Source organism: Bombina bombina, chromosome 1 (genome assembly GCF_027579735.1).
Source record: "Bombina bombina isolate aBomBom1 chromosome 1, aBomBom1.pri, whole genome shotgun sequence".
NCBI lineage: Eukaryota > Metazoa > Chordata > Amphibia > Anura > Bombinatoridae > Bombina > Bombina bombina.
Genome location: NC_069499.1, coordinates 276,748,372 through 276,773,201, shown reverse-complemented (window position 1 = coordinate 276,773,201; position 24,830 = coordinate 276,748,372). Strand labels below are relative to the sequence as shown.

At 40.2% G+C, this 24,830-nt stretch overlaps 1 protein-coding gene across 1 annotated transcript in view; it reads left to right on the top strand.

The window, feature by feature from the left end:
* GPR39 (G protein-coupled receptor 39) overlaps positions 1-23,120 on the top strand; it is a 246,106-nt gene extending 222,986 nt beyond the window's left edge. Inside the window, exon 2 of the mRNA XM_053698001.1 lies at positions 20,394-23,120. Within this exon, the coding sequence (XP_053553976.1) occupies positions 20,394-20,884 (491 nt within the window). The 3' untranslated portion in view covers positions 20,885-23,120. The remainder of the gene's footprint in view (positions 1-20,393) is intronic.
* The last annotated feature ends 1,710 nt before the right edge of the window (positions 23,121-24,830 follow it).

Below are 24,830 nucleotides of genomic sequence, written 5' to 3'. Positions count from 1 at the left end.
AGCAGAACTCACATACGTCTCTGGAGGCCTCAAGGAACCAGCCGCCTAGCGTGCGAGAAGTCACATCGGCACCAAATAGTAAAACAGACACGTTGAGCGAGCTGGTTGGCAACGCAGTATTTGGTAGTTCTGTGGCTTCCCAGATCAATAACGTGTCTGCTACACTTGAGATGACCCAGATTATAAAACCTGTACGCCGTTGTTCCGGACAGGCCTATGCTCAGACACCATCCTTGCAGCTGGGCTATGTTGATTATCCATGTGGTCGGAGTAGAGGAACTTTTAATTGCTTGACAGAAAATAAGGGAGCTCCATGGTATCATAACATATCGCCTTATGTAGCACGCCCTAGCAAACACGGTATAGCTGAAATGAACTCTTACAGTTTACATTATAGTGGACATGGCCTCATACCTGTAAAGGTTTGAATTACGCTGATATGCTAGTTTAACTTGCATCACCTTTGCTGGAAGTGTTTTCTCTGATAGCGTTTTGTTTCACTGTTCGCATGTTTATTTGTACGTATATTTACTTTTAGACGGTCTTTCTCTTTTACCAGACACCCAATATTGCTTAGCTCCACACCCTATATGCCACCTTCACAAAAATCTAAAATATCGGGGAGGCGCATGACTTCAAAACTTTAAAGCCATAGAAACAAATGATATGATCTTCTCACACAGGGGGGGATTTCCAAAGCCTAACTACGCTATTGAAACAGCAAACACTAACCTGTTATATAACCTCCTAACTATAAATATTAATAAGCCCTTATATGAAGGTAATCCCCAGAGTCAACCAACATATAGGCGCTGGCTTAGTTGCCTGCGGCCGGGGTAGCGGCTAAGCGCCTAACACTTCTAACCTTCTCAGGCAGCAAATCGCATCCCAGTTCTTATGAAGACACCCGCTTGTTTGACATATATAATACCCAAGAGTTGATCAATTGGATGGTGGCGCTCCCCGGCGCTAATTACTTTTAATATATCAATCTGATAACTCCTATGAGTTTATCTCTTCCCACAGCTATTTTTTCTGTTATGCGCACCCATGCACACCTAATTCTCCCATTTTAATTTTAATTGTAACTTTAGCTGGTGCATTATATGAACACTGAATGCTTCTGTGGTATAGCTATGTTAGATGAAACATGTATGGAGGTCTAATTTTTATAATTGTGTTACATTGAATACTATTGTACTGTACTATTGTATATGCTACACCTGCGTCCAGTTGTGGTTTATGGTATTCTTTTTTTTTGTTTGTTTTTTTCCCTAACCCTGTTATCACAAAACTGTTATCTTCTAAGATGCAATTTAACATGTTTAGTTTGTTCTGTTCTTTATTAACCCCTGCATACAAATTAACATTGTTTCACGGGCCCAAAAGTGACCCATTATGTTATGGAAAAGGGGAAGAAAAATGAGGACTGTAATATCTTCATGTTCAACTTGGACAATCAGTTACGATGTGAATGTTTGATATAATGACTGTGTTATATATTGATTTTTAAAAACACTGTTATGTCCTCAATAAAAGATTTAAATAATAAAAAAAAAAATTCTCTTTAAAAGACAGTTCCCAATTTTTCTGATTACCTTCTTGGGACTTCAGTTTTTTATTGTGCCAACTATTCTGTGTTCCCCTAAGTGGGGCAACCATTTTTGTGCCTCTTATACCATATTTATGTGCTGCTATCTAAAATTAGATACCTACCTATACTTACTATATATCTTATACTATGAAGCAAACTGGTGCTGCTCACATCTCAGGACATAGTATAACTCCTTTTCAACTATGTTTTCTATGTAAGAATGTTTTTGTCACCCCCCTCCCCCCACCCCCAGTCAGTTTTTCCACTTTCACTGAGTCTATATTTAATGCTAGACAGGGTCATGCAGCATTGTATTTGTAGCAGAGTGCTCATTGATTTACTACACTCCAGGGTTATTTTTAGCACAGCTCAACTGACCTTTCCCCTAATTTGAAACAATACATTCACTCAGCAATTTCACAACTGATGATTGTCATGCAAACACATGCAAAGAGCAGAAGAAAACCCTTCTCAGGCCCTATACTCATCAGGGACATCCATAAAGAGCAACCTGTTTAGGTACCCTGTATAATAGAATCAGAATCATCCTCTGCTGAGGTCTACTATTCAGAAACCCACAACCGCCTTACTGATGAAATACTAGAGGAAGTGTCCTTTAGTTTCAGGTTGGAGCACATACATCCTTTCTTAGGAGAAGTTTTAATAGCCTTAGAAGTTGAGAACCCTTGATCTACAGATTGATATGTTAAAAACATTGATACATTTTTAAAGCAGCAACAAAAAAGTCATCTTCATTCCTGACCTAATCACTAAGAAATGGAATAAACTCTGCGTTCCTTTTGTTCCCTCCATCAAATTCAAGAACATGTCCCCTCTGAAAAATTGGAGGTATGGGAAACTATTCCAAAAGTTGTTGGTGTTATCTCCGCTTTGGCTAGGTGGACTACCATTCCTTTAGAGGACAATGCCTTGTTCATGGATCCAATTGACAGAAAGCTTGAAAGCCTTCATAGACGATCCTTTCAGCTGGCAGGCAATATTTTTTTCCAGTTGTCAGTGTAGCATGTGTGCCTGTAGCTACTTCAGTCTGGTATGACAAACTTTTTGACCTTATCTCCCTAGAAGCTTCCCTTGAAGAAATTCAGGATTGCTTGAGGTTTGTCATAACTGCAAACACTTTGGTTTGTGATGCAGCAGTTGAAAAGTGCTGCTATGGCTGTTCTGACCAGTGCAGAATTATATAACCTTAGCTTAGTGCCAGCTTTCTAAAGCAAAGGGTTAGAGAGATATTTTACTACGAAAACAGAATGCTGCTCCTGGCTCTACTGAGTGGATCTGTTTTTTTCTCCTAAGCGCATTGCGGCACGCTGTCTAATCACAGCCGGCCTGATCACTCTATTAAACTCAATGTAACTCGCTACCAGACCAGAGCGGGAGCAAGCTACATTGAGTTTAATAGTGCGATCGGGCACGCTGTGATTAGACAGCGTGCCCGCGATTTGCTTAGGAGAAAAAAACAGACCCACTCAGTAGAGCCAGGAGCGGCGTTCTGTTTTTGTAGTAAAATATCTCTCTAACCCTTTGCTTTAGAAAGCTGGCGCTAAGCTAATGTTATATAATTCTGCACTATGTTAAAACAAACATTATTTGCTAGGTTTATTGCCCCTTTAACTTTCTTGTTATGTGTAAGAGACTCACTATGGGAGTGAGTATTCCAGTTTCCTTAGAGGAACAGAATCAAGGGTTCTATCCCAACTTTTTTATTGTTCTAAAGTTCTGAGTTTCAAATGTATGTGATTGACACTATAGTTCCTTTAGTGCAGGACGGTCAATTTATGTCTACAATAGGCTTAAAAGATGCCTATTTGAATATCGCTATTCACATGGATCATACAAAATTCATCAGATTTGTTTTTCTAAACAGGCATTACCAATTTGTGGAACTCCCCTTTTGTCTGGCAACAGCGCCAATAGTCTTCACAAAGATTATTGAAGCTCTTTTGTCGGTAGTGAAAGCTCAGAGGATTGCAGTAGCTTCTTACCTAGATGACATTCTGATGCAGGCACAGGAACATACAAACAAAGTACTACAGTTCCTTCATATTCATGGTTGAGAAATGAACCTCCAAAGAGTTCTCTAATTCCTCAAATCAGGTTTTCCTTCATGGGTTTCTTCATAGATTCAGTATCAATGAGCCTGTCTCTTACAGATCCACGCATACTTAAATTGCAGTAGGCATGTGCTATTCTCCAATTCACCTCTCTTCCTACAGTGCTTCAATGAATGGAAGTTGTAGCTCTCATGATAGCGGCTTTAGTTGTCATACATTTTGCCAGATTCCATTTTACGTCCTTTGCAAATATGAATGTTGCAACACTGGAACAGAGACTATAATGATATGTCTCAGAAGATCTCTTTAAATTTCAAGACAAGGCAGTCCCTAACTAGGTGGCAGATTCACCAATCTCTGGTTCAGGAGGTCTTCCTTTATCCATTCAACTTGAGCGGTCATTCCCATGGATGCCAGCCTGTTGGGTTGGGGTGCAGTCTGGGGCCCACAAAGAGCATAGGGAGTTTAGCCTCCTCGGGAGGTGAGGCTACCAATAAACTTTCATATAATCTTCAGGCCTCTCCAAATAAGATAGGAGTAATTTCTTGAATCACAAGCTACCCCAATATTGTGTGAGATCTCAGGATTCACAAGTGATTCCAATAGATGCACTAGTTTTTCCCTGGTCTTTCAATCTGATTTACATCTTCCATCCTTTGGTGTTGCTATCCAGGGTAATAGCCAGAATAAAACAGGAAAGGGCCTCTGTGATTCTTGGCCTTGTCGTACTTGTATGTAGATCTAATACAAATGTCCTCCAGTCCGTCTTCCTAAAATCTCTCAGATGACATGGAGATTGAATTCCCAATATTATATGAAACGTTTTTTGGATCAATTCATCGACAACTTGATTCAGATCAGAAATCCTTTCCTGTTGAGGTCTAAGTGTTATCATTGGAACTCTTTTACAATGCCTTGTATTCTTACATTTTTGCAGGATGGTCTAGAAAAGGGTTTATCAGCCAGTTCCATTGAAGTCAAAATTTCTGAAGTCAAAATTTTTAGGGCTGCTTCTCCTCAATTGAGCCTTTACCTGGTTTTAAGCTAAGTTATTTGGGTTCAGCCAATTGAACCGATGCATGGTCTGGATAGTCATCTGTAGTCTTGGAAAGTTCTTTTTCTCTTGTCCATTTTGTCTGCTAGAAGAGTATCTGAACTATCTACTGTCTCCTGTGATTCTTTCCCCTTACCTGATTTTTCGTTAGGACAAGGTGGTTTTGAAAACAAACTATTCCTTCCTTCTTAAAGTATTATCTTTAGATAATATCAATCAGGAAATTGTGGTTCCATCTCTCACCACCATTTATAACTGCGTGGCAAAGTCCGCAGGAAGAAGTCCCCCTCCGGATGGAGGATTAGATGTGTCACAGGGAACTGCATGTGGAGTGGATAATGTAGCAAGGGTACTAATCCCACGGGACGCCGAGTCCTGAGAGGTAGACGGCTCAGAGGGACTAAGAGCCTTAGCAGGCTTGTCTCCCTTCTTAGACTTTATAACGGTGTTAAGGCATGTGGAACATAATTCAATGGGCGGGAAAACCACGGCCTCCTCACAATATAAACAGGTATGATTTAGTACAGGAGTACCTTCTAACATGTCAGAGTCCTCCATAGCTCAGGTTATACCCACAGAAGGACAAAAATAAAAACGTTTTTTATTATAAAAAACTGCACCTTTATTCTCCCAATAGCTGGGGCACTCGCCACCTCCTAGACCCAGACAGTTAACAGAAGAAACACTCTCCTCAGGTTCAAGTCTCAGCCGGAATGGAGGAAATGAACATAGACCACACCTGGTCACATGGAGTGCAAGACAGTACTTCCTCTGTTATTACAAGTACAGCAAGTAATAGGAGCTGTGCAACACTTCCAAAAATGAAAGTGAAACCTGTTTGTTCCAACCAAAAACACAGTCTATCAGCCCAGGAAAAAATCAGACAAAGCAGCATGTAAATAATTAATACACTGATTAATTAACCCCAACTGTTCAATAAACCCTCTTCAGAGGATATTAACCCTGGATCCTATCAAGGTATAAACTGTGACCCTGTTATAGCGTTTTATGTGTAAAAATTGAAACAATCTTACCTCCAGGATTCATGCTGTGGAACAGAACACATCCTCTCAAGTGTGACAGTCTTATAGCAGCGCTCCTGACATGGACTTGAGTGAGAGAAAGCAGGCAGTGAAACTCGTCAACATTGATTGCAGGAGCTGTTAGCAGTAGTCTGGATGGTTTCACAGAAAAACTTTCCCTGCATCTCCAGACTCTAGCTTTCATCAATACTCTCACTAAGAGGTTGACATGACTACTAAAAATTCCAGTCCTATCTCGAAGGGCAGATACCCTTTTTCTGGACTCTCCGAATCTTCTGACACTTCTCTGCCACCTCCTAACGTGACGAAAGGCAAAGAATGACTGGGGTAATGAGGAAGTGGGAGGGATATTTAAGCCTTTGGCTGGGGTGTCTTTGCCTCCTCCTGTTGGCCATGTGTTGTATTTCCCAACAGTAAGGAATGAAGCGTGGACTCTCCCTATCTTAGGAAGGAAATGAAATGTGTCCATATTAAAGGGATTGAAAGTTAAAAATTGAAATGTGCATGGGTGCATTTCATTTTGAAATATAAGCATTTTTGCAATATACATTTCATCAGCAAAAATGCTTTTAGTAAAAGTTATTACTGTTTTTCTGCAGCATACGCACATATCCTGTGAGGGTCTGTGTATTAGTATTCAAACACCATGCCTGCTCAGCCGTGGTGTTTATTGCTTCAGAATATATCATTTTTGTCATTCAAGCCACTGCTTACTTTCTGAGAAGGTGTGGTGTTTGAATATTGGTGCACGAGCCCTCACAGGATATGTGCGTATTTTTGCTAATGGAAGTATATTGCAAACATTTTTATATTTGAAATGCACCAATGGATATTTCATTTTTTTTTTTTTTTATATATTTTTTATTGAGGTTCAGAATGAGGCATACATATAATGTAATAAACAAAACATCACAGTAAAAAATAACAGGTGGATTATGACATCTGTTTGAGAAGAACACAGTGCGTACCTGAAACAATAATGCAGACTGGTATTGTGAATGTACAATGCCTAGTAAACTGTAGGCTCCCTAGAAGGTAACAAAGGCCGCTCTTGGGCCACAGCCAGCAGTGTATGGTCATATATAGGGGGCTATTTCAAGTATAAAAGACCACTTTTGGATCTTCAGATGAGAACCTCTTTTTTTTTTTTTTTTGTGGAAATATAGTAGAATACGATAACAATTAACTGAAAAAAGGACACAATAAACTTGGTGTTAACCCTTATTGTATAAACAAACTGGTTGGTTAATGCAAAGATACTTGTTATGGACAAGGGATATAATTATGGTCCTGGAGATCCCAAATTTGACACTGGAGAATAAGGAGCATCTAAATTCCAAGCATATGGGCTTCACATGTTAAATGGGAATTTGAATTTACTTAAAATTTCTGAGGGACTGAGTAACTACTAGTCCATAAAGCATGTTAGTGAATGCACTGACTATTCCTGGGAAATTAACCCGCTGACCCTGGACTCTATGAGAAGGGTACAAATATTTTAGTGTACTCCCCTAAGTATATCTGACAATATATAGTTGACTGAACCTCCTTCATTAACAGTAATGGTCAAAAACCTTAAAAGATAAGATATACATATTACTCAGATCTGTTATAGGTGGTGCAAACCTCATATAGCTCAAAGGAGTGTAATATTTGAAGGACCAGCCTTCACTGAAATGTTACATTATGATGAGATAACAGTTATAGTAGACCATATAAAAAGCTAGAGCTTCAGAGTACAAATCTCAGTGTATGCGATGTCAGAGCATAGTGAATACAGGACTGCAATAGATTCATATGTAATGGTGATTGGCAAATCAGTCTACCAGATATACAAACAGCTATACAGAGATACAACAGGTTAATGGAATATAAATACCCAGGAGAGATACATTATGTGCGATACTGTGTATAAACATAGTGTTCATAGCTAAAGTTTCAGAGGCTCTTATATGCGTGTGGCAGGAGCAGTAATTATAAAAACTAGAGCTTCAGAGTACAAATCTCAGTATATGTAATTTCAGGACATAGAGAGTTTAACACTACAACAGATTCATATGTAATGGTGATTAACAAATCAGTCCACCGGATACACAAACAGCTATATAGCGATGCAACTGGTTAATGTAATATAAATATCCAGGAGAGATACTGCGTGTGCTGTGTTGAGTATAAACATAGTGTTCATAGGAAAAGTTGCAGAGGTTTTTATGTGCATGTGACAGGAGCGGTAAGTATAATTTGGAGTGGCGATATGTTGAAAAGTCACCTTATCGCTAAAGGAAAAGCAGTGTCCTCATTGCGCCAAGTCGTCAGCAGCCACCTTCCAAGGCTAAGAAATCTGAAAAGTGCCCCTCCAATACTCCCACAGAACGGAGGTCCCGGGTCCCAGGAGAGGCGTGGTTGCAAGTATGGCCATAATATTACAGGTCTATGCGAAGCTGTATCCCTTAGGAGCTCACCCTGTCTCATTACCTCTTGCATAGAAGGTACTAAATGCCGGGCAGGGGTCACATCGGCGCGGTTTAACTTGTGTCCTGAGAGTGAGTGGCGAGAGTTCTCAGCTATCTTCAGCTCCTGCTGTACTTCAGACCGGAACTTTTGCAGCTTGCTAGCGTGAGGTAAACTAGTAAGGGTCTGTAAAGTAAGCGCTGCTTCTAAGTCCGTCTTTACATCAGAGCATTCTGCTGCTCTCATAATCTCCGGCTCCCCATCTGTCACTGAAGTACCAAGGGTAGGGCGTAGGCGCCGGGGCCCCAAAGCACCCACACCCCCCCCTTCTGCTGTGTGGGTCACGGGTCGGGAGTCCTTGTGGACCAATTCATTTTTAATACAGTCGAATGCCATAGCGAGCTCAGCTTCTAATGTAGCATGATGATTCCTAAGTAAGATGCACAGCTCCTCCATAAAGCTCGGCGGGAACTCCATAGTGAATAAGTTGTAGTTTACAACAAATAAAGATACAACAAGCAATGTAGCTCTAGGTATATATTGTGTCTTGCGAGAAAAGAAATATGCAGTGTCTTGCGGTACTCACTGCTTCATAACGACAGAGGCACATCCATGCCCTGCCGGGGGGTTAGAATGATGATAGGCCGCAACCTCTAATTCACTCCGGTTCGGTAAATACTGTTGCTGTTCCAAAGATATTTACATATCCTGAGAGAACTGGCTTTACTGTATGTCCTCAACTCAAACTATATGTAGGATGGTATATTGGGAAGGAGATTTCACATAGATTCCTTTGTAGAGATGAAGGAGCTGATGATTAAGCGACCTGTCATGGCCGCCACCCGGAAGTTCCCCCGATATTTCATTTTTTACCTTACTTTGTGGACTTTTTCATAAATTGTGAATATAATGGTGACTTCTGTCTGGGATAGAGATTATTGCTATAGTTGTTGCTGTGTGTTTAATGAGATGGCTGTGTATAGAGTGAGGTCTACATTTTTTTGTACCTGTGAAGGTTGTATAAAAGGTACATCACAATCTGCAAGTAGATCTAACATTAAGATCATAAACTTGTTGTATGATTTCCTATTTTAAAGGGACAGTCTAGGCCAAAATAAACCTTCATGATTCAGATAGAGCATGTAATTTTAAACAATTTTCCAATTTACTTTTATCACCAATTTTGCTTTGTTCTCTTGGTATTCTTAGTTGAAGGCTTAAAGTAGGAGGTTCATATGCTAATTTCTTAGACCTTGAAGCCCACCTCTTTCAGATTGCATTTTAACAGTTTTTCACCACTAGAGGGTGTTAGTTCACATATTTCATATAGATAACACTGTGCTAGTGCACGTGAAGTAATCTGAGAGCAGGCACTAATTGGCTAGACTGCAAGTCTGTCAAACGAACTAAAAAAAGGGTCAGTTTGCAGAGGCTTAGATACAAGATAATCACAGAGGTTAAAAGTATATTATTATAACTGTGTTGGTTATGCAAAACTGGGAAATGGGTAATAAAGGGAGTATCTATCTTTTAAAACAATAAAAATTCTGGTGTAGACTGTCCCTTTAACTATATCCAGTGGAAATATGTTTTTAGGTTTGCAGCTATATTCTGCAGCATGAGAGTGGCCACAAGTAACAATAGATGTTTTACACAGATACATTGTAAATAAAATTTTGCTGAACATAGATTTTCTTAAATTTGGCATATGCACAACTAGATCATAGTTGGGACAATTACTGTGCTTGAGATGGTGGTTGCTGTGGCAATTACTGTATATTTGATGGGGATGAAAGTGCAAGTGATGATGAGTATTGTGATTATTATTGCGAGATGGTGTATATAAGAGTGTGATTACTGATTACTCTGCGTGAGATGACAATTACTATGCACGTGATTAAATTAGTATTTGTACATCGGTTGAGTATTTATACAAATCAACTTGATTTAAATAACAATCTCTTTCTTATTTAATTAAAATATTTCACTGTAAGCTGCATATTTAACATTTATGATAATTACTGTATTTGTGATGTGATTTAAATAACAATATCTTATTTAATTAAAAGATTCCACTTAAAACTGCATATTTAACATTTATGATGGTAATTACTGTGTTTAGGATACAATGAATGTGAGTTTGATAGTGACTAATGTACATGTGGGATAATGAGTGTTACCTCCAAGTATTTGGAATATACTTATTTATTAAACATATTATAATGATTAAGATGTTTTCAAGGTTTGTGAACATTTTCATGGCTCTTGTTAATTCTAGAGCCTAAACCAGGGGTGCATTTTGGTTGAGGCCAACTAGGTCTGTGCCTAAGGCAGCAGGATTTAGGGGTGCTCCAAATTATGGTTGGAAGTTCTTTGGTGCCTTCTGATTCCTTAGTTACCCAAATCTTTATTTTATTACAAATAAATGATCCGTAGTTGTCTAATAAGTTTGCACAACCCCTTCATGTCTTCAGTTCTGCAACTGTAGGGCAAATGTTAGATAAAAACATAAATTATGTTTACCTGATAATTTCCTTTTCTTCCGTGGGAAAGAGTCCACAGTCACATTCATTACTTATGGGAAATAAGAACCTGGCCACCAGGAGGAGGCAAAGACCCACCAGCCAAAGGCATAAATACTCCTCCCACTTCCCCTATCCCCCAGTCATTCAGCCGAGGAACAGTGGAAGAAGCATCAAGGTGAAAGGGTGCCAGAAGATAAAAAACAACAACGCCTCAAAAAAAAAGTGCGGGGGGCTGTGGACTCTTTCCCACGGAAGAAAAGGAAATTATCAGGTAAGCATAATTTATGTTTTTCTTCCTAATGGGAAAGAGTCCACAGCCGCATTCATTACTTATGGGAAATATATACCCAAGCCAAAGAGGACACAGAATGCCAAAACGGGAGGGTAAGAGGCGGACCATTAAAGACACCAACCTAAAAACAGATTCCCAAGAAAACAAAGTCCCAGTTCGTCCGAAACAGGGATCAACAAATATTTAGAAAAAAGCGGTCCCAGAAACCCAAATCTACCAACAGTCCAAAGAACCTAGATAGAACCACGAGTGGGCCCAAAGCACCCACCTCAAGGACAGCATCTGTCAGGGGCAACAACCCTGCCGCAGCCCCTCAACCAAGCGAGGGACCCCGACTAACAATTCCCAGAGGGAAGATACAAGACAGAAGAAAAGGAACAATGTCCAGGGTGACAAGGAGACAACCCAGAGCCACTCAGTAGGCTACACCCGAACAGACTTTATGAAAAATAAGGAAAGGACCAGAAGAGAAACAAACTAATCTCAAGGACCAACAAATGCAAAAACAGCGATACAGCATGGACACGCGTCACCATATAAATGAGGACGTGAAGGAAAAACCCCCACCCCAGTGGGCAGGGGAAAACAGACCAAGTCCCACAACCCAGACCACAAGAGACTGAGAACGTCTCACAAGCAAGGAAAAATTTCTGTAGCCGGAGAAAAGCTCGGGAGAGAGACAGGAAAAGGATGACAAAAATTGATGGCGCAAAAATAAGCAGAGCCCCTGTCCAAAAATGGATACGAAACATCCCGCTCCTGCGCAACTGAAACTGCGCAGAACACTACACCACTAAAGGGCCGCGGAGCAGCGGAACATCCTTCCTGAATCAACCTTTCTGAACAAAGAGATCCCAAGGATCCAACTCCTCCAGAGGGTTCAGAAAAACACCTCACAAGGAATCCTAAAGTGCATGCTAGCGTTCCAAGGAACAACAGTTGCCCTGAAGACAACAGCAACCCTCTTCAAGCTGGGTAGCAAAGATAACCGTAGGCCAAAATAGCTGACCAACAGAACCCCACCCCTACACAAAAGGAAGGAAAGGACCACCAGGCACGCTTGAGAAAAGCGACAAGACTCCGGGAAAACCCCAGAGACCTGAGGACACAATCCCTAAGGACAAGCCCACAGGCATCAGATATGAAATATAAAGTAATCGCAGCTGAGTACAAACTCAAGAATTGCTGCTTGCTAGACAGAAAAGCTAACCACCAAGCCACCTAGGCTCAATAGCTTGCCAGCAGACAAGGTAAAATTACTGCAGCTGTTTCCAAACAGCAAACCTTCCGCTTACTAGGCAGCAAAGCTAATCCAAGAGAGATAAGAGTCCCTCAGAAAAACGCGAGACAGGGAGCACGTGTCCTCAGAACACCCAACCAATTTACAAATGATTGTACAGCCACAGAACGCCCAAAGTGTTTAGTGACCAGCGCAAATCCTAGGACAGAAAGGAATACAGACCTCCCAGAACCCAACAAAAGGGCCAAGACTAAGAGCAACCGCTCGAGCCCCCTTAACACAAGCAGCAAGGCGACCAACAAGCCCAACCCATGCGCTGTGACAATGTCTGCAGAAGGCAGAGATACAAGGGAAAAAGAGGTCAAACCGAGCTAGAGCTAGTCCTAGACATGAAAGAGGAATAGGAAAAGGGAACCCCTTAACAAAAAGGCCCAGAGCCAATCCCCCACAAAGGTATCAAACCGAAAATACCCAAAACTCCCTAAAAGGGAGACAATAGGACCCATTCTGACCCAACCCCAAATCCCTGGGGCATAACAGGGACATACAGATAGGATAAAGAGCTAGACTGCCAGAACCCTAGACTCTACCCCGGGATCCACGGCAGAATCATAACGGAGGAAACCAGACTTCCATAAGTCAATGCCCAAGGCAACACGCCCCAAGCCGGCCTAGCTGGCAGGCTATCTACTCGAGGAAAAAGAACCTTGAATCAAAGAGATACTGCAAAACCACCCGCAGCACAAGTCCGTTTAGGGAAAAAAAACCTAATCAGTAGCCCCGGGGCACAGGACTCCAAGAACAGAGCCCACCACGGGCCCAAACCCCCAAGGGGCAATAAAGACGACCAGGGCACCAGTGACAACATCAGAGAAGTCATCCAAAATCCCATCAGAGCTTAAAAAGCTCCCAGGGGCGGAGGTAGAGGACATTGGCTACCTCTGCATGACAGCCTAAACTACCCAATGGCAAAGACTTTAGGAGAACCATCAACAGCAGCTCAAAAGGGCATAACCATTCCACACGGTAAGGACCACACCCTTCGGATCAGGGATGCGAAAGGACGCGGTGAGATACCACCGGTCCTGACGTCGGGTGCGGACTGACACGGCCAACCCAAGCGTTTCCGACATCCAGACCCGAAGGTCCAGAAGAATAGTGTAATTCCTCTTTTTTTTTGTGTATAAAAACAAATAACTGAACAAGAGACTCAGTAGGTCCCGCCTGACCAGCCAGGCGCAACATGCGTCACTAACAAGTAACAGGTCACGCACAAAACTCTGGAAGAAATCTGGGAACAACTTCCATAGAAGAACTTAAATCAAGCAATCCCGAATTCCCATAGGGAAAACAGAAAGAAAAATAATCCGGACCGGATAAAAGAAAAACAAGGGCACCAGCAGGCATCCGCCCAGAAGGAACTATGGCTCCGCAGGACCTGCCAAACGGAAGCCGTAACCTCCAGAAAAAAAGACTGGGAAAACTCACAGCAGACCGACCGGGGAGAAACACATCCCCACTAGCCTATCTCGAAGAACCTTGCGAGAACTGAGAGAAGTCCTTGTACCATAAAGGAAAGGATCCCCCAATAAGTCAAAAAGGCGTCGTAATAGGACACGCAGCCGCAAAATCCTATAACAAAAGGAACAACAAGGGGGAACAAACACCCCGGGGGGAATATTATAGTGTCGTTCACAGTCTGAACACCTGGAATAGGCAGGCAGATAACTGCAAGGAACTTCAGGGTCCTGCAAGCAAATCAGCACTATTAAAATATGAAATAGAAAATGACCCGCCATCTCCGGGGGAAACAATCCACCCTGCACGGAGGGGACATTAACATCAGGGCCAACCTCAAAAGTAAAAGGAGTATGCAATTGGGAAGGCGCCTCCTGAGGAGCAGAGCCCCCACAGGCTGATGTCTCGGAAGGCCCAGGGTCCCCCGAGCCTGAGGGAACTGGCAAACTATCCAGGCACGAGAGACAAGATTGACAGACTTGCGATAACAGGGCCAAATTACAGTCTTCATGGCTTAAGACTGCACAAGATAAACAGAGATTGGGAGAAAAGAAACGACTGGCACCTGACACCCACAATGGCTGGGGGCACTCACCACCTCCTATGACCCGACCTCAGCGGAGCAGACTCTTTCCTCCGTCGCCACTCAGTCAGGAATGCGGAAGGGGAAGAAGACTCACCCAAGCGTAAAAACGTGCCCGGTCACCAGATGCCCCGCGAAATGCCAAAAAGCACGCCACTAAAGGGCAGCAAAACTAGGCTCACAGAAAAAGTTAAGCAAGTCTGAATAAAATAGGCATAACCCGAAGGTATAGTTTTAGGCCGTGTAAACCACAACCGAAAGAACAAGCCAATATGTGCCACATAGGCATATGTCTCGGCTGCAGAGCCCCAATACATGTACACAAGCAGGATGAATCACATAAGAAACATGATAAAAAAAAACTTCCCTGTTCACTAATCCACCCTAAGGAGGAATTATCCCATGATTCCCAGATCGGAGCAGAAGGTGCCTCAGCGAGGCCCATACTTAACTGTTATAATAATCACATTACAGATAACAGAATCAAATGAAACAATCTTACCGGAATCTAAACCGTGGAACAGGAACACGGCCCTTAAAGTGTGACGAATAGTAGCATCGCCTCCGTCATGGACTTGAGAGAAGTTCGGCAACGCCAAGTGCTGAAACGGAGCTGTGAATACGAGTCCGGAGATGCAGTGGGAGCTTCCCCTTCGACACCATCCTGACTCTCATTTTCGCCCAGGCCCTCCATGAGAGACTGACAGGACTACTTAAAATTCCCGTCCCATGTCAAAGGGTAGCACCCTCCATAAGAGATATATGAAAAAGAAATAAAAGTAAAATAATTTTAAAAGAAAACTTCTGACACATCTCTGACAACCTCCTTGTACGAAAGGCAAAGAATGAATGGGGGATAGGGGAAGTGGGAGGAGTATTTATGCCTTTGGCTGGTGGGTCTTTGCCTCCTCCTGGTGGCCAGGTTCTTATTTTCCCATAAGTAATGAATGCGGCTGTGGACTCTTTTCCATTAGGAATAAAATTGGGGGTGGAGAATTCAGGGAAACAGAAGATTTCACACTGCCTAGTGCAGCACAAAAACGAAATATACATATAAGCCCCCAACCATTCAACCCTTCATGAATTTAAGTTTAAATTCCTCATCCACTGATCTTTCCTCATGGTTAGCTTTTCCCTGCTTCTTGCATAAACCCACACCACATCTTTATATCTACGCTCTACCCATGCGCCACATCTTTATATCCACTCTCTATCTATGCGCCACATCTTTATATCTGCTCTCTATTCATACGCCACATCTTTATATCCGCTCTCTATCTATGCGCCACATCTTTATATCCGCTCTCTATCTATGCGCCACATCTTTATATCCGCTCTCTATCTATGCGCCACATCTTTATATCCGCTCTCTACCCATGCACCACATCTTTATATCCGCTCTCTATCCATGCGCCACATCTTTATATCCAGTGTCACCTTTGTTTTGTTACTGCTTCCTTCTTGCAGGTCATGATTTAGTGTATTCACTCCTTTATTGCCCCTATCATCATCACCTAAACCCTACAGTTTCATCACCCTCTGCAGGTGTCTTCCTGTAGGTCACAGCACCCAGTTCATCTCTGTTTCAGTGGATTCATTTCATTCCCCCACATACCCACGGTGCAATTACTCTTTGCTGCTGGACACCCCCCTATGTCTGCAAATCAGCTCTGATCAATAAACATACAATTCTAAGAAGCTCTTTGAAAAATAAGCTACTCTTTTTTTATTATACACTCTGCATCTCCTCGGTTTATTTGGAGTTATGCTGCATTTGTCTCCTCCTTAAATCAAGTTATTTTGTCTGTAGCTGAACGACTTATTCAAGGTGACAGGCTTCCTGCACTTTCCTTGGTTCCCCTTTCTTATGTCACTTGCTGTATTAAGAACTGCTTTTCTCCTGAATTCATATTCATTAATTGTCTCACTTCTACATTTAAATAAATCTGTGATATAAATGCAAATATACAGATATTGTATCCATGAGAAATGACTTTGTGAGAGGGAAGTATTATATAATCAGTCCACACATTCTCTTTATATTCCATTTGCATTGAAAAGCAGAGCAAGAAGCTGTGAGCGGTTAATTATTCTGCACAGATTTGCCTTTTTATGCACAAAGAAATGTTTCTGTGGTGGCCCAGACTATAGGGCCACATCTTGAATAAGTTGAGTGTGAGGAAAAAAAATCACAGTATAAACCACAAGTTCTTATCAAAGCTGAGATTAGTATTTTTGAATGAACTAATAGCAAGCTGGACAGGTATAAGTCATACTGTGTATTCAATCCTTGGCTGTATCTGTATAAGGATATCATGGAATAATAATATAATTGTTGAAGTTCAGACTTAGAGGATAAAAAGGTTCTCTCTAGTCACAGCTCACAGCTCAGTACTGATAATATTCAGCCAATCTTACCATAGTCCTTATTGTTGCTTGTCACATGGAATCCACATGGATGTATTTCAGCTTTGAAAATCATTTTTGCAATATACATATATTAGCAAAAATGCTTCTAATAAAAGCTATAGCTGTTTCAAATGTGTATTTAAGTATGCACCGTGCAACAGCATTTTAAACACAGCACTCGCTCAGAGAGCCTAAGGTGCTTGTATCATCTGGTAATGACTCAATTTGTTAATTGCTGACATGATACAAGCCCCACTGACTCTCTAAGCAACTGCAGTATTTAAAATACTGGTGCACATAAGTAGCTATGCTTCACATGCACGTGCAGAGAAAAATGTTAACACTAAAACAGTGATAACTTTTACTAAAAGCATTTTTGCCAATACATTTATATTGTAAATATGTTTCTATTCAAAGATGTAATTAATCTATGTGCATTTCAGTCCCATTAATAGTCCTTTTAAGCCTTCCCATGCAATTTCTCTGCATCAATCTTGATATTATTTTAAAGCCTCTCATATTCCAGCAAGACAGATTGATTTAAAAGCCATTCCTGTTTTGTAACATTCATGTTATACCAAACTTAGAATTTCTGTTGCCACTTCTTTATAGGCCCTGCACTATCTGTAGTGAGGCAAGACTTACTTTTAATGGCATACTATATATACTCTATCTATATATAGTATACTAAATGTCAATGTGATGAGCGGGGCAGACTGGGACCAACCAGGGCCCCAGGGTAAAAATTAAGGAAGGGCCCCACCTCCTGACCCCTATGACCTTCCCTTACCCCAGTGTCTACCTGCCTCACTCCTACCAGGGCCCCCCAACCTCCAAGGACATCAAGGGCCAGGGTCCTAATACTCCAGGGCCCCCACAGGCTCTCCTCATAGGGACCCTACCCTCCAGGACCAGATCCTACACTTCAGGGCCCCCAGAGCAACAAACTTCATATCCAGGCACAGGACACTCACTATGTCCACCCTTAACTGCTTTCTTACAGCTCTCAGTGCTGTTCTAGCTTCTGATCAACTGCTGCCTCACCAGTTCACAACCATTAGCACAGCTGTCAGCGTTGAAGCTGCTCTAGCTAACCTTTGAATTGGGTTGGGGGGCTGTTGGCACTTTTTGTGTGTGTGGTTCCATATTAAAATTTGCCGGCCTGCTGCCAGCCACTACCTCACAGTCACAATTGCTGGAGTAGCTTAGCTGTCACCACTGCGCTAGCTCATTCAGCCAACTATGAATGTGAGCATAAGCAGCATAGCAGGAGCCCCATGGGGGCCCCCTTATGTGAAAGGACCTCAGTCCAGATCCTATTGCATTCCTGCCCTATAGCAAAACTAATATCAATCTACAACCAGCCATACCACAATGCCCATGGTTTCCTATACCAAAAATGAAGGGACTGGAAATAGCTAAAAACGCTAGGTCATAGATACATGACTGGATAAAAAAAAAACAGATGCAAAGTGTTGTAGTAAATGGATCAGACAAAAATAATTAGTGGGGTCCCCCAGGGATCAGTGCTAGACCCTGTTCATTTTAATATTTTGAATAAATGACTTGTAGGAAAGATTAAATAGCAACATCTCTATTTTTTGCATATGACACAAAGCTGTGTAAGGTGATTAGGTGAGTGCAGGATGTAATTGCTTTGCAACAGGATTTACAAAAATTGGATCAATTGGCTTTTAAATGGTAAATGAGATGTAATATAAGTAAATGAAAGGTTCTACATTTTGGACATAAAAATATGCAGGTTATTCAAACGGTACTAGACTCCGCAAAACAGAAGAGGAAAGGGATTTAGGTATACTTATAGATAACAAGCTAAAAATGAGCGTGGAATGCAAGGCAGCCGCTTCTAAGGCTAATAAGATACTAGCATGTATTATAAGAGGCATAGATGCAAGGAAGGAAAGCATAATTCTGTTGTAAAAATCCCTGGTAAGACCTCACCTTGAGTATGGAGTTCAGTTCTGGGGACCAATTTTAAAAAGGGACATTAGAAAAAGTTCAGAGAAAGGTCACAAAACTAATAAGGGGAATGGAGGATTTTAACTATGATGAGAGGTTAGTTAAAGCAGATCTGTAAGGCAAAAATAAGGCACTCAATATGATAACTTTATATAAATATATTTAAAGGGACACTGAACCCAATTTTTTTCTTTCATGATTCAGATAGAGCATGCAATTTTAAGCAACTTTCTAATTAACTCCTATTAACAAATTTTCTTCGTTCTCTTGCTATCTTTATTTGAAAATCATTAATGTAAATCTTAGCAGCCAGCCCATTTTAGGTTCAACACCATGGATTGCACTTGCTTATTGGAGGCTGACATTTACCCACTAATAAGCAAGCATAACCCAGGTTCTCAACTAAAAATGGGCCGGTTCCTATGCATCACATTCCTGCTTTTTAAATAAAGATAGCAAGAGAATGAAGAAAAATTGATAATAGGAGTAAATTGGAAAGTTGCTTAAAATTGCATGCTCTATCTGAATCATAAAAGAAAAAAAATTGAGTTTAGTGTCCCTTTAAGGTTTAGGGAAGTGCTGTTTATTCCAAGGCAGTTGTTTGTGAAAATATATCACCGTTTAAGGCAGGGTGAAAGGATATTTAATATCCAGTATTGTAAATGGTTTTTAAAAGGTAAGAGCAATCAAATTGTGGAACATCTTGCCTAAGGAGGTAGTGGCTGCCAATAACTTAGATACATTTAAAAATGTCTTACATATATTTCTGGCTAAAAACAGAATTCAGGAATATGATTGCATGTGTTAAATGGGTCAGCTTTCTAATTGTTTAAAGGGTCATTCAGGTCAAAATTAAACTTTCATGATTCAGATAGCGCATGCAATTTTAAACAAACTTTCAAATTTAGTTCCATTAACAAAATGTGCACAGTCTCTTTATATTTACTGTTTTTGAGTCACTAGCTCCTACTGAGCATGTGCAAGAATACACAGTATATACGTATATGCATTTGTGATTTGCTGATGGCTGTCACATGAAACAGGAGGTGTGGAAATAGACATAACTTTAAAATTTGTTAGAAAAAAAAACATCTACTTCTTTGAAGTTCTGACTAAGTGCTAATGCATTGTCTTTTTATCATGTTTGTTAATTATGCAAAGCTACTGTATTTACTGGTCCTTTAATGTAAGTTCAATTAACAGCTTCTTTACTGTAATCTCTGTAAAGGTTAAATTTGATGGACTCCTGTCTTATTTTAACCTAATCTACTGTTACCTGTCTATCTGTTACCTTTATATTACTACTTATAATAATTTCCAAGATTTGGCATTCTTCTATAATGTGTAGGTCCATGCTGGTAAGTAGTCTGCAGTCAGTTCTACCTTTGTCTTTTCGCTACAATGTCAACTATGTCTAACATATTATTTTGTCACATATCTGATATAAGATTAAAAAGCCAGGACTAATTAACACTCCATGTCAATCCTTGCTATTTCTCTGTAATACTTTTGTCCATGCCAATAGCATCTTAATACCTACATTCCTTCTCCTTTGCTCATCACAAAAATAAGCTCTAGGCGGCAATATAAGATGTTTAGTATATGATCAATTTTCTTTTCTTTTGTCTCCAGGTCTGATTGTTTTGACCCTGGCTCTTTGTTGGATGCCTAATCAAATCCTGCGCATTATGGCAGCCAGCATCCCAAAGCAGGATTGGTCTATCACATACTTTCGGGCCTACATGACTCTGCTTCCCATCGCAGATACCTTTTTTTACTTGAGCTCTGTGGTGAACCCACTTTTATACAACATCTCCTCTAAGCAGTTCAGAAGTGTGTTTCTGCAGGTCCTTCGATGTCGCCTAACAATTGAACACGCTAACAAAGAAAAGCTTCTCCGAGCAAATCTCAACTCTGCTAAGAGCAGCACAAACTATAAACGCCCTCTGATATTTATGTCTTCAAGAAGAAAATCTTCTACAAAGACAGCTAAAGAAAATTTATTCAGTACATTTCACAGTGCATCTGCCGTAGACTGCAGAGAAGAACAAAATGATGTAAATGTGGATGGAAGATCACAAATGACATTAAAACGCAATGGTGTTTGTGAAAGTGAAATCTAAACACTGCCATATGGCATTAATTTTCTCTCTAAAACCTTTATATACATTGTGACCAGCTTTGTGGACTTCTTTTAATCACTTACTGTGTGCAGACAATAGGCCTTTATTAAAGTGCATATTAATATTACAACCAAAAATCAGATATATTTTTTTTCAAACATAAATACAACGAAAATCCATTTTTGTACAATGCCCCTAACAAAGCAGGAGCTGAATTAAGTCCAGAAAGGGTTGTGTTGACATTAGAGCTGCATTGTGAGATGGGCCACCACAAGCAACAGCCATGTAGTCAGTACATGTCCCTGCAACTTGTCTCCTGAATTTCCCTTCTTCCTGGTGCGAGGTCCATTACAAAGAGGGGTGTTACAGCAGCTGATACAAACGGAGTCCACTTTACCAGGATTGCAGAAAGACTGGTATCCTGCAGAGGTGGTGAGACAAGCTCCGAAAGAGGCACACGACTTGCGATAAACTATACCTGTCAATAAAAAAGGAAAATTGTTATTTACATCATGAATTATGTTCTGCACTTACCTCTATGAGGATCACAGACATTACTGCTTTACAGACACTGCACTCATGACCAGACACCAGATTACATAAATAAACACTGTATAGACCTACAGATCACACCTATCAGTGCTATGCAAACACTGTTCTGTGGAACACATTCATCCGTGCTATAAACAACCTTCATGTAGGTCACAGACGGTATATACCCTGTGAATTATACATAGCAATGCTATACATCCCCAAATCAGAAAATGATTAATAACTCACATGTAAGGACAGCACACCACATTCCTCAATATTCAATCTTAAAAATCTCTAGTGATATTTTTTACAATATCACCTATATACTGTATTACTATTTATATGACTGTATTTCATAGCATCCTTTGGGGGTCATTAGAAAAAAAATCATATGAATTTGAAACTAAGTGTGTCAGAAGAAAAGCTCAGGAAACCCTAATCTGTAGATTGTAAATACCATAAACCCCAGTTATGTACAGACCCTTTCCCTCCAGATCAGACACATCCACATTAGAAAGACAACTTGTGCACAGACGTCATTACTATAAACACCTCTCTGCACATCACAAACATCATATATAGACACAGAATTTATTTTAGGGAGTCAAGGACATCCTCATAAATGTTACTATATAATGACCCAATGCTAAATCTTATACAGTTTGGGTGAGAATTCCCAATATGCAGATACGTTGGAACAACTCTGCAATGAGCCCTCACATTGCTTAAAGGGACAGTCTATTTTTTTATTTTAGAAAACCATAGATAACGCCTTTACTACCCATTCTCCAGTTTTGCATAACCAACATTGTTATATTAATATACTTTATAACCTCTAAGTGTGCCTGTTTCTAAGCCCTTGCAGCGCGGCTGCCTCTTATCTCATTGCTTTTTATTAGCGTTTAAAATCTTGCACCACAGCTAGACTGTGCTAGTTCCTGTGTGCCATATATATAGCATTGTGCTCACTCCAGTGGAGAATGTTAATGGTTATACAAGAACCAGCACTGATTGTCTAGTGTAAGCACAGATGTAGTCTGCAGGGGCTTCAATACAGGTAATCAGAGGTAAAAAGTATAATAACATTGTTGATTATGCAAAACTCAGGAATGGGTAATAAAGGGATTATCTATCTTTCTAGACAATAACAATTTTCAAGTTTCAAGACTATCCCTTTAATGGTAATTATAAGTATATATAGAGTATATAAAGAGTATACAGATCTCTATAAGAGTTTCCGATCCCAAAATTTCTTTGATAGAGCTTGTCTGCCACAGAAACCACCAACTGTTACATAAACCAAATGTGACAGAAGCCCTCAAGCTCATAGTGTTCTCATTTTGTACTTGACAAGTAAATAATACAGATAGTGCCTAATAACCCAGAGATATTGTGCTCCATGGAGTGGCCGCCCCTTTAAGCACAACATAACTAGTTCATACTTTCTTTTCTTTCTTATACAGTATTTTGATTTTTACAAGCTGTAATCACACAGAAAGGAAAATACCCAGAATCCTATGCTATATATTACAGAGCCTTTGCATCAAAGTGTGTAAGTTGTATCCTATTAAAGAAGTGTCCTTAATGAATAGCGTATGCTTTGTATAGATGTTTTTGCTACTGTTTTAGTGCACAAAGGATATAACATGCCCTGGTGTTAATATACAAGTATATATTCTTATTAAATGTATTTCTTAACGTTTCTGTCTTTATTATGTTTATTTCAGGATTCTTGGAAGTGATTATGTGACACTAACATATTATTTGTGACTTTAAAAGGTATTTGGAATGTTTATTTCCAATCATGCATATGAAAAACGGTAATCGTAAAACGTTTTATTCAGCAGGAAAACAAGTAAACTAAGATGCTTACAAAATGGAGTAGGAGGAAATGCATTTCTATGCACAGCTTGTGTATTAACCCTACCAGGACTTTCAGAAAAGAACTTGCCCAAAATATATCGGAGCATTCTTAGCATTTTTGCTATCATTTCATTTAAATAGAAATAGAGCTTTGTATCTATTTATTTACTTGTCAAAACTATTTTATTTTTTTTAAGCAGAAAACCCAAGGTATTGATCTATGCCCATTCTGGTATATTCCATGCCACCTTTTCAACGACAAATGCGATCATATAACAATTGTTAACTTTTTCGCAAACTTTGGGTTTCTCAGTGAAATTATTTACATACTGCTTGTGCAATCATGACACAAATTATTAACCCTTTGTGACAGGGTCAATTTGTCAACAACGGAACAACGTTCTGATATAGACAAATTAAAATCCCGCGATCGTGAGATTTCAGTTATGGGATCGGGTCAGGGTGGCGTCCCTATGATGCTAGGCATGCCCTCCAGAACGTGGTCAGATCCAGGAAGCTCCGTTGGCTTCAGGAAAGCCAAACGGCTAGGACGTTTTATTCCGTCCTAGTGGCGCTAAAGCCCAGGGTGGTTAGGACGGAATAAAACGCCATAACGGCTTTAAAAGGTGAAAAGCTTTTCTGGGATCCCCTTTGTTTATAAATAGCAGACATACTATATATGGCTTTCCCTTTGTATTTTGGTAATTAGAAGGCTGCTAATTGTAGCTGCGCACCACACTTCTGAAATTCCCAGCAGTGAAGGGGTTAATCAGGTAGCTATTAAAGTTCCTTTTAGCTTTAGTGTAGCGATTACCGTCCCACCTGACACTTTCCACCCCCTGATCCCTCCCAAACAGCTCTCTTCCCCCCCGACTGCTGGTCACCCCCATTTTAGGTACTAGCAGACAGTCTGCCAATATGAAAATTGAAGGCGATTTTTAATTTTTTTTTTTTAAATATATATATTTTTTATATTTTCTACAGTGTAGGATCCCCCCTTACCATCCACCTTTCTAACAACCTCCCCAACTAGTGCCAGCACTTTTTATATATACAGTGTGTGTATATATATATATATATATATATATATATATATATATATACAGGTGGCCCTCGTTTTACAACGGTTCAATTTACACCGTTTCAGAATAACAACCTTTTTTTCCAGTCATGTGACTGCTATTGAAAAGCATTGAGAAGCAGTGCATTTATTAAAATAGCCAGTAGGTGGATCTGTCTGCTTGTGTTGCAGCAAAGCCAAGCAAGCTGAAATTAATCAGTTTAACCAGACCTGAGCTATCGAGCAGATTTCAAAGGAACAAGATCTTCCTGTCTATAAATCAGTCCAGAATGGAATTCATAGAAAGAACTGTTTGCAGAAAAATGCAAGTGAAGTCTGTGTTGTGTGATTATTTTATTCGGTTTATAATGCTGTTTAGCAAGTGTTTTTGTTCATTTAACTTAGTTTAATTATATATTCTGTGTTGTGTGATTATTTTATTAGGTTTATAATGCTGTCTAGCATTTAAAGTCTTCATTTCAAAGCTTT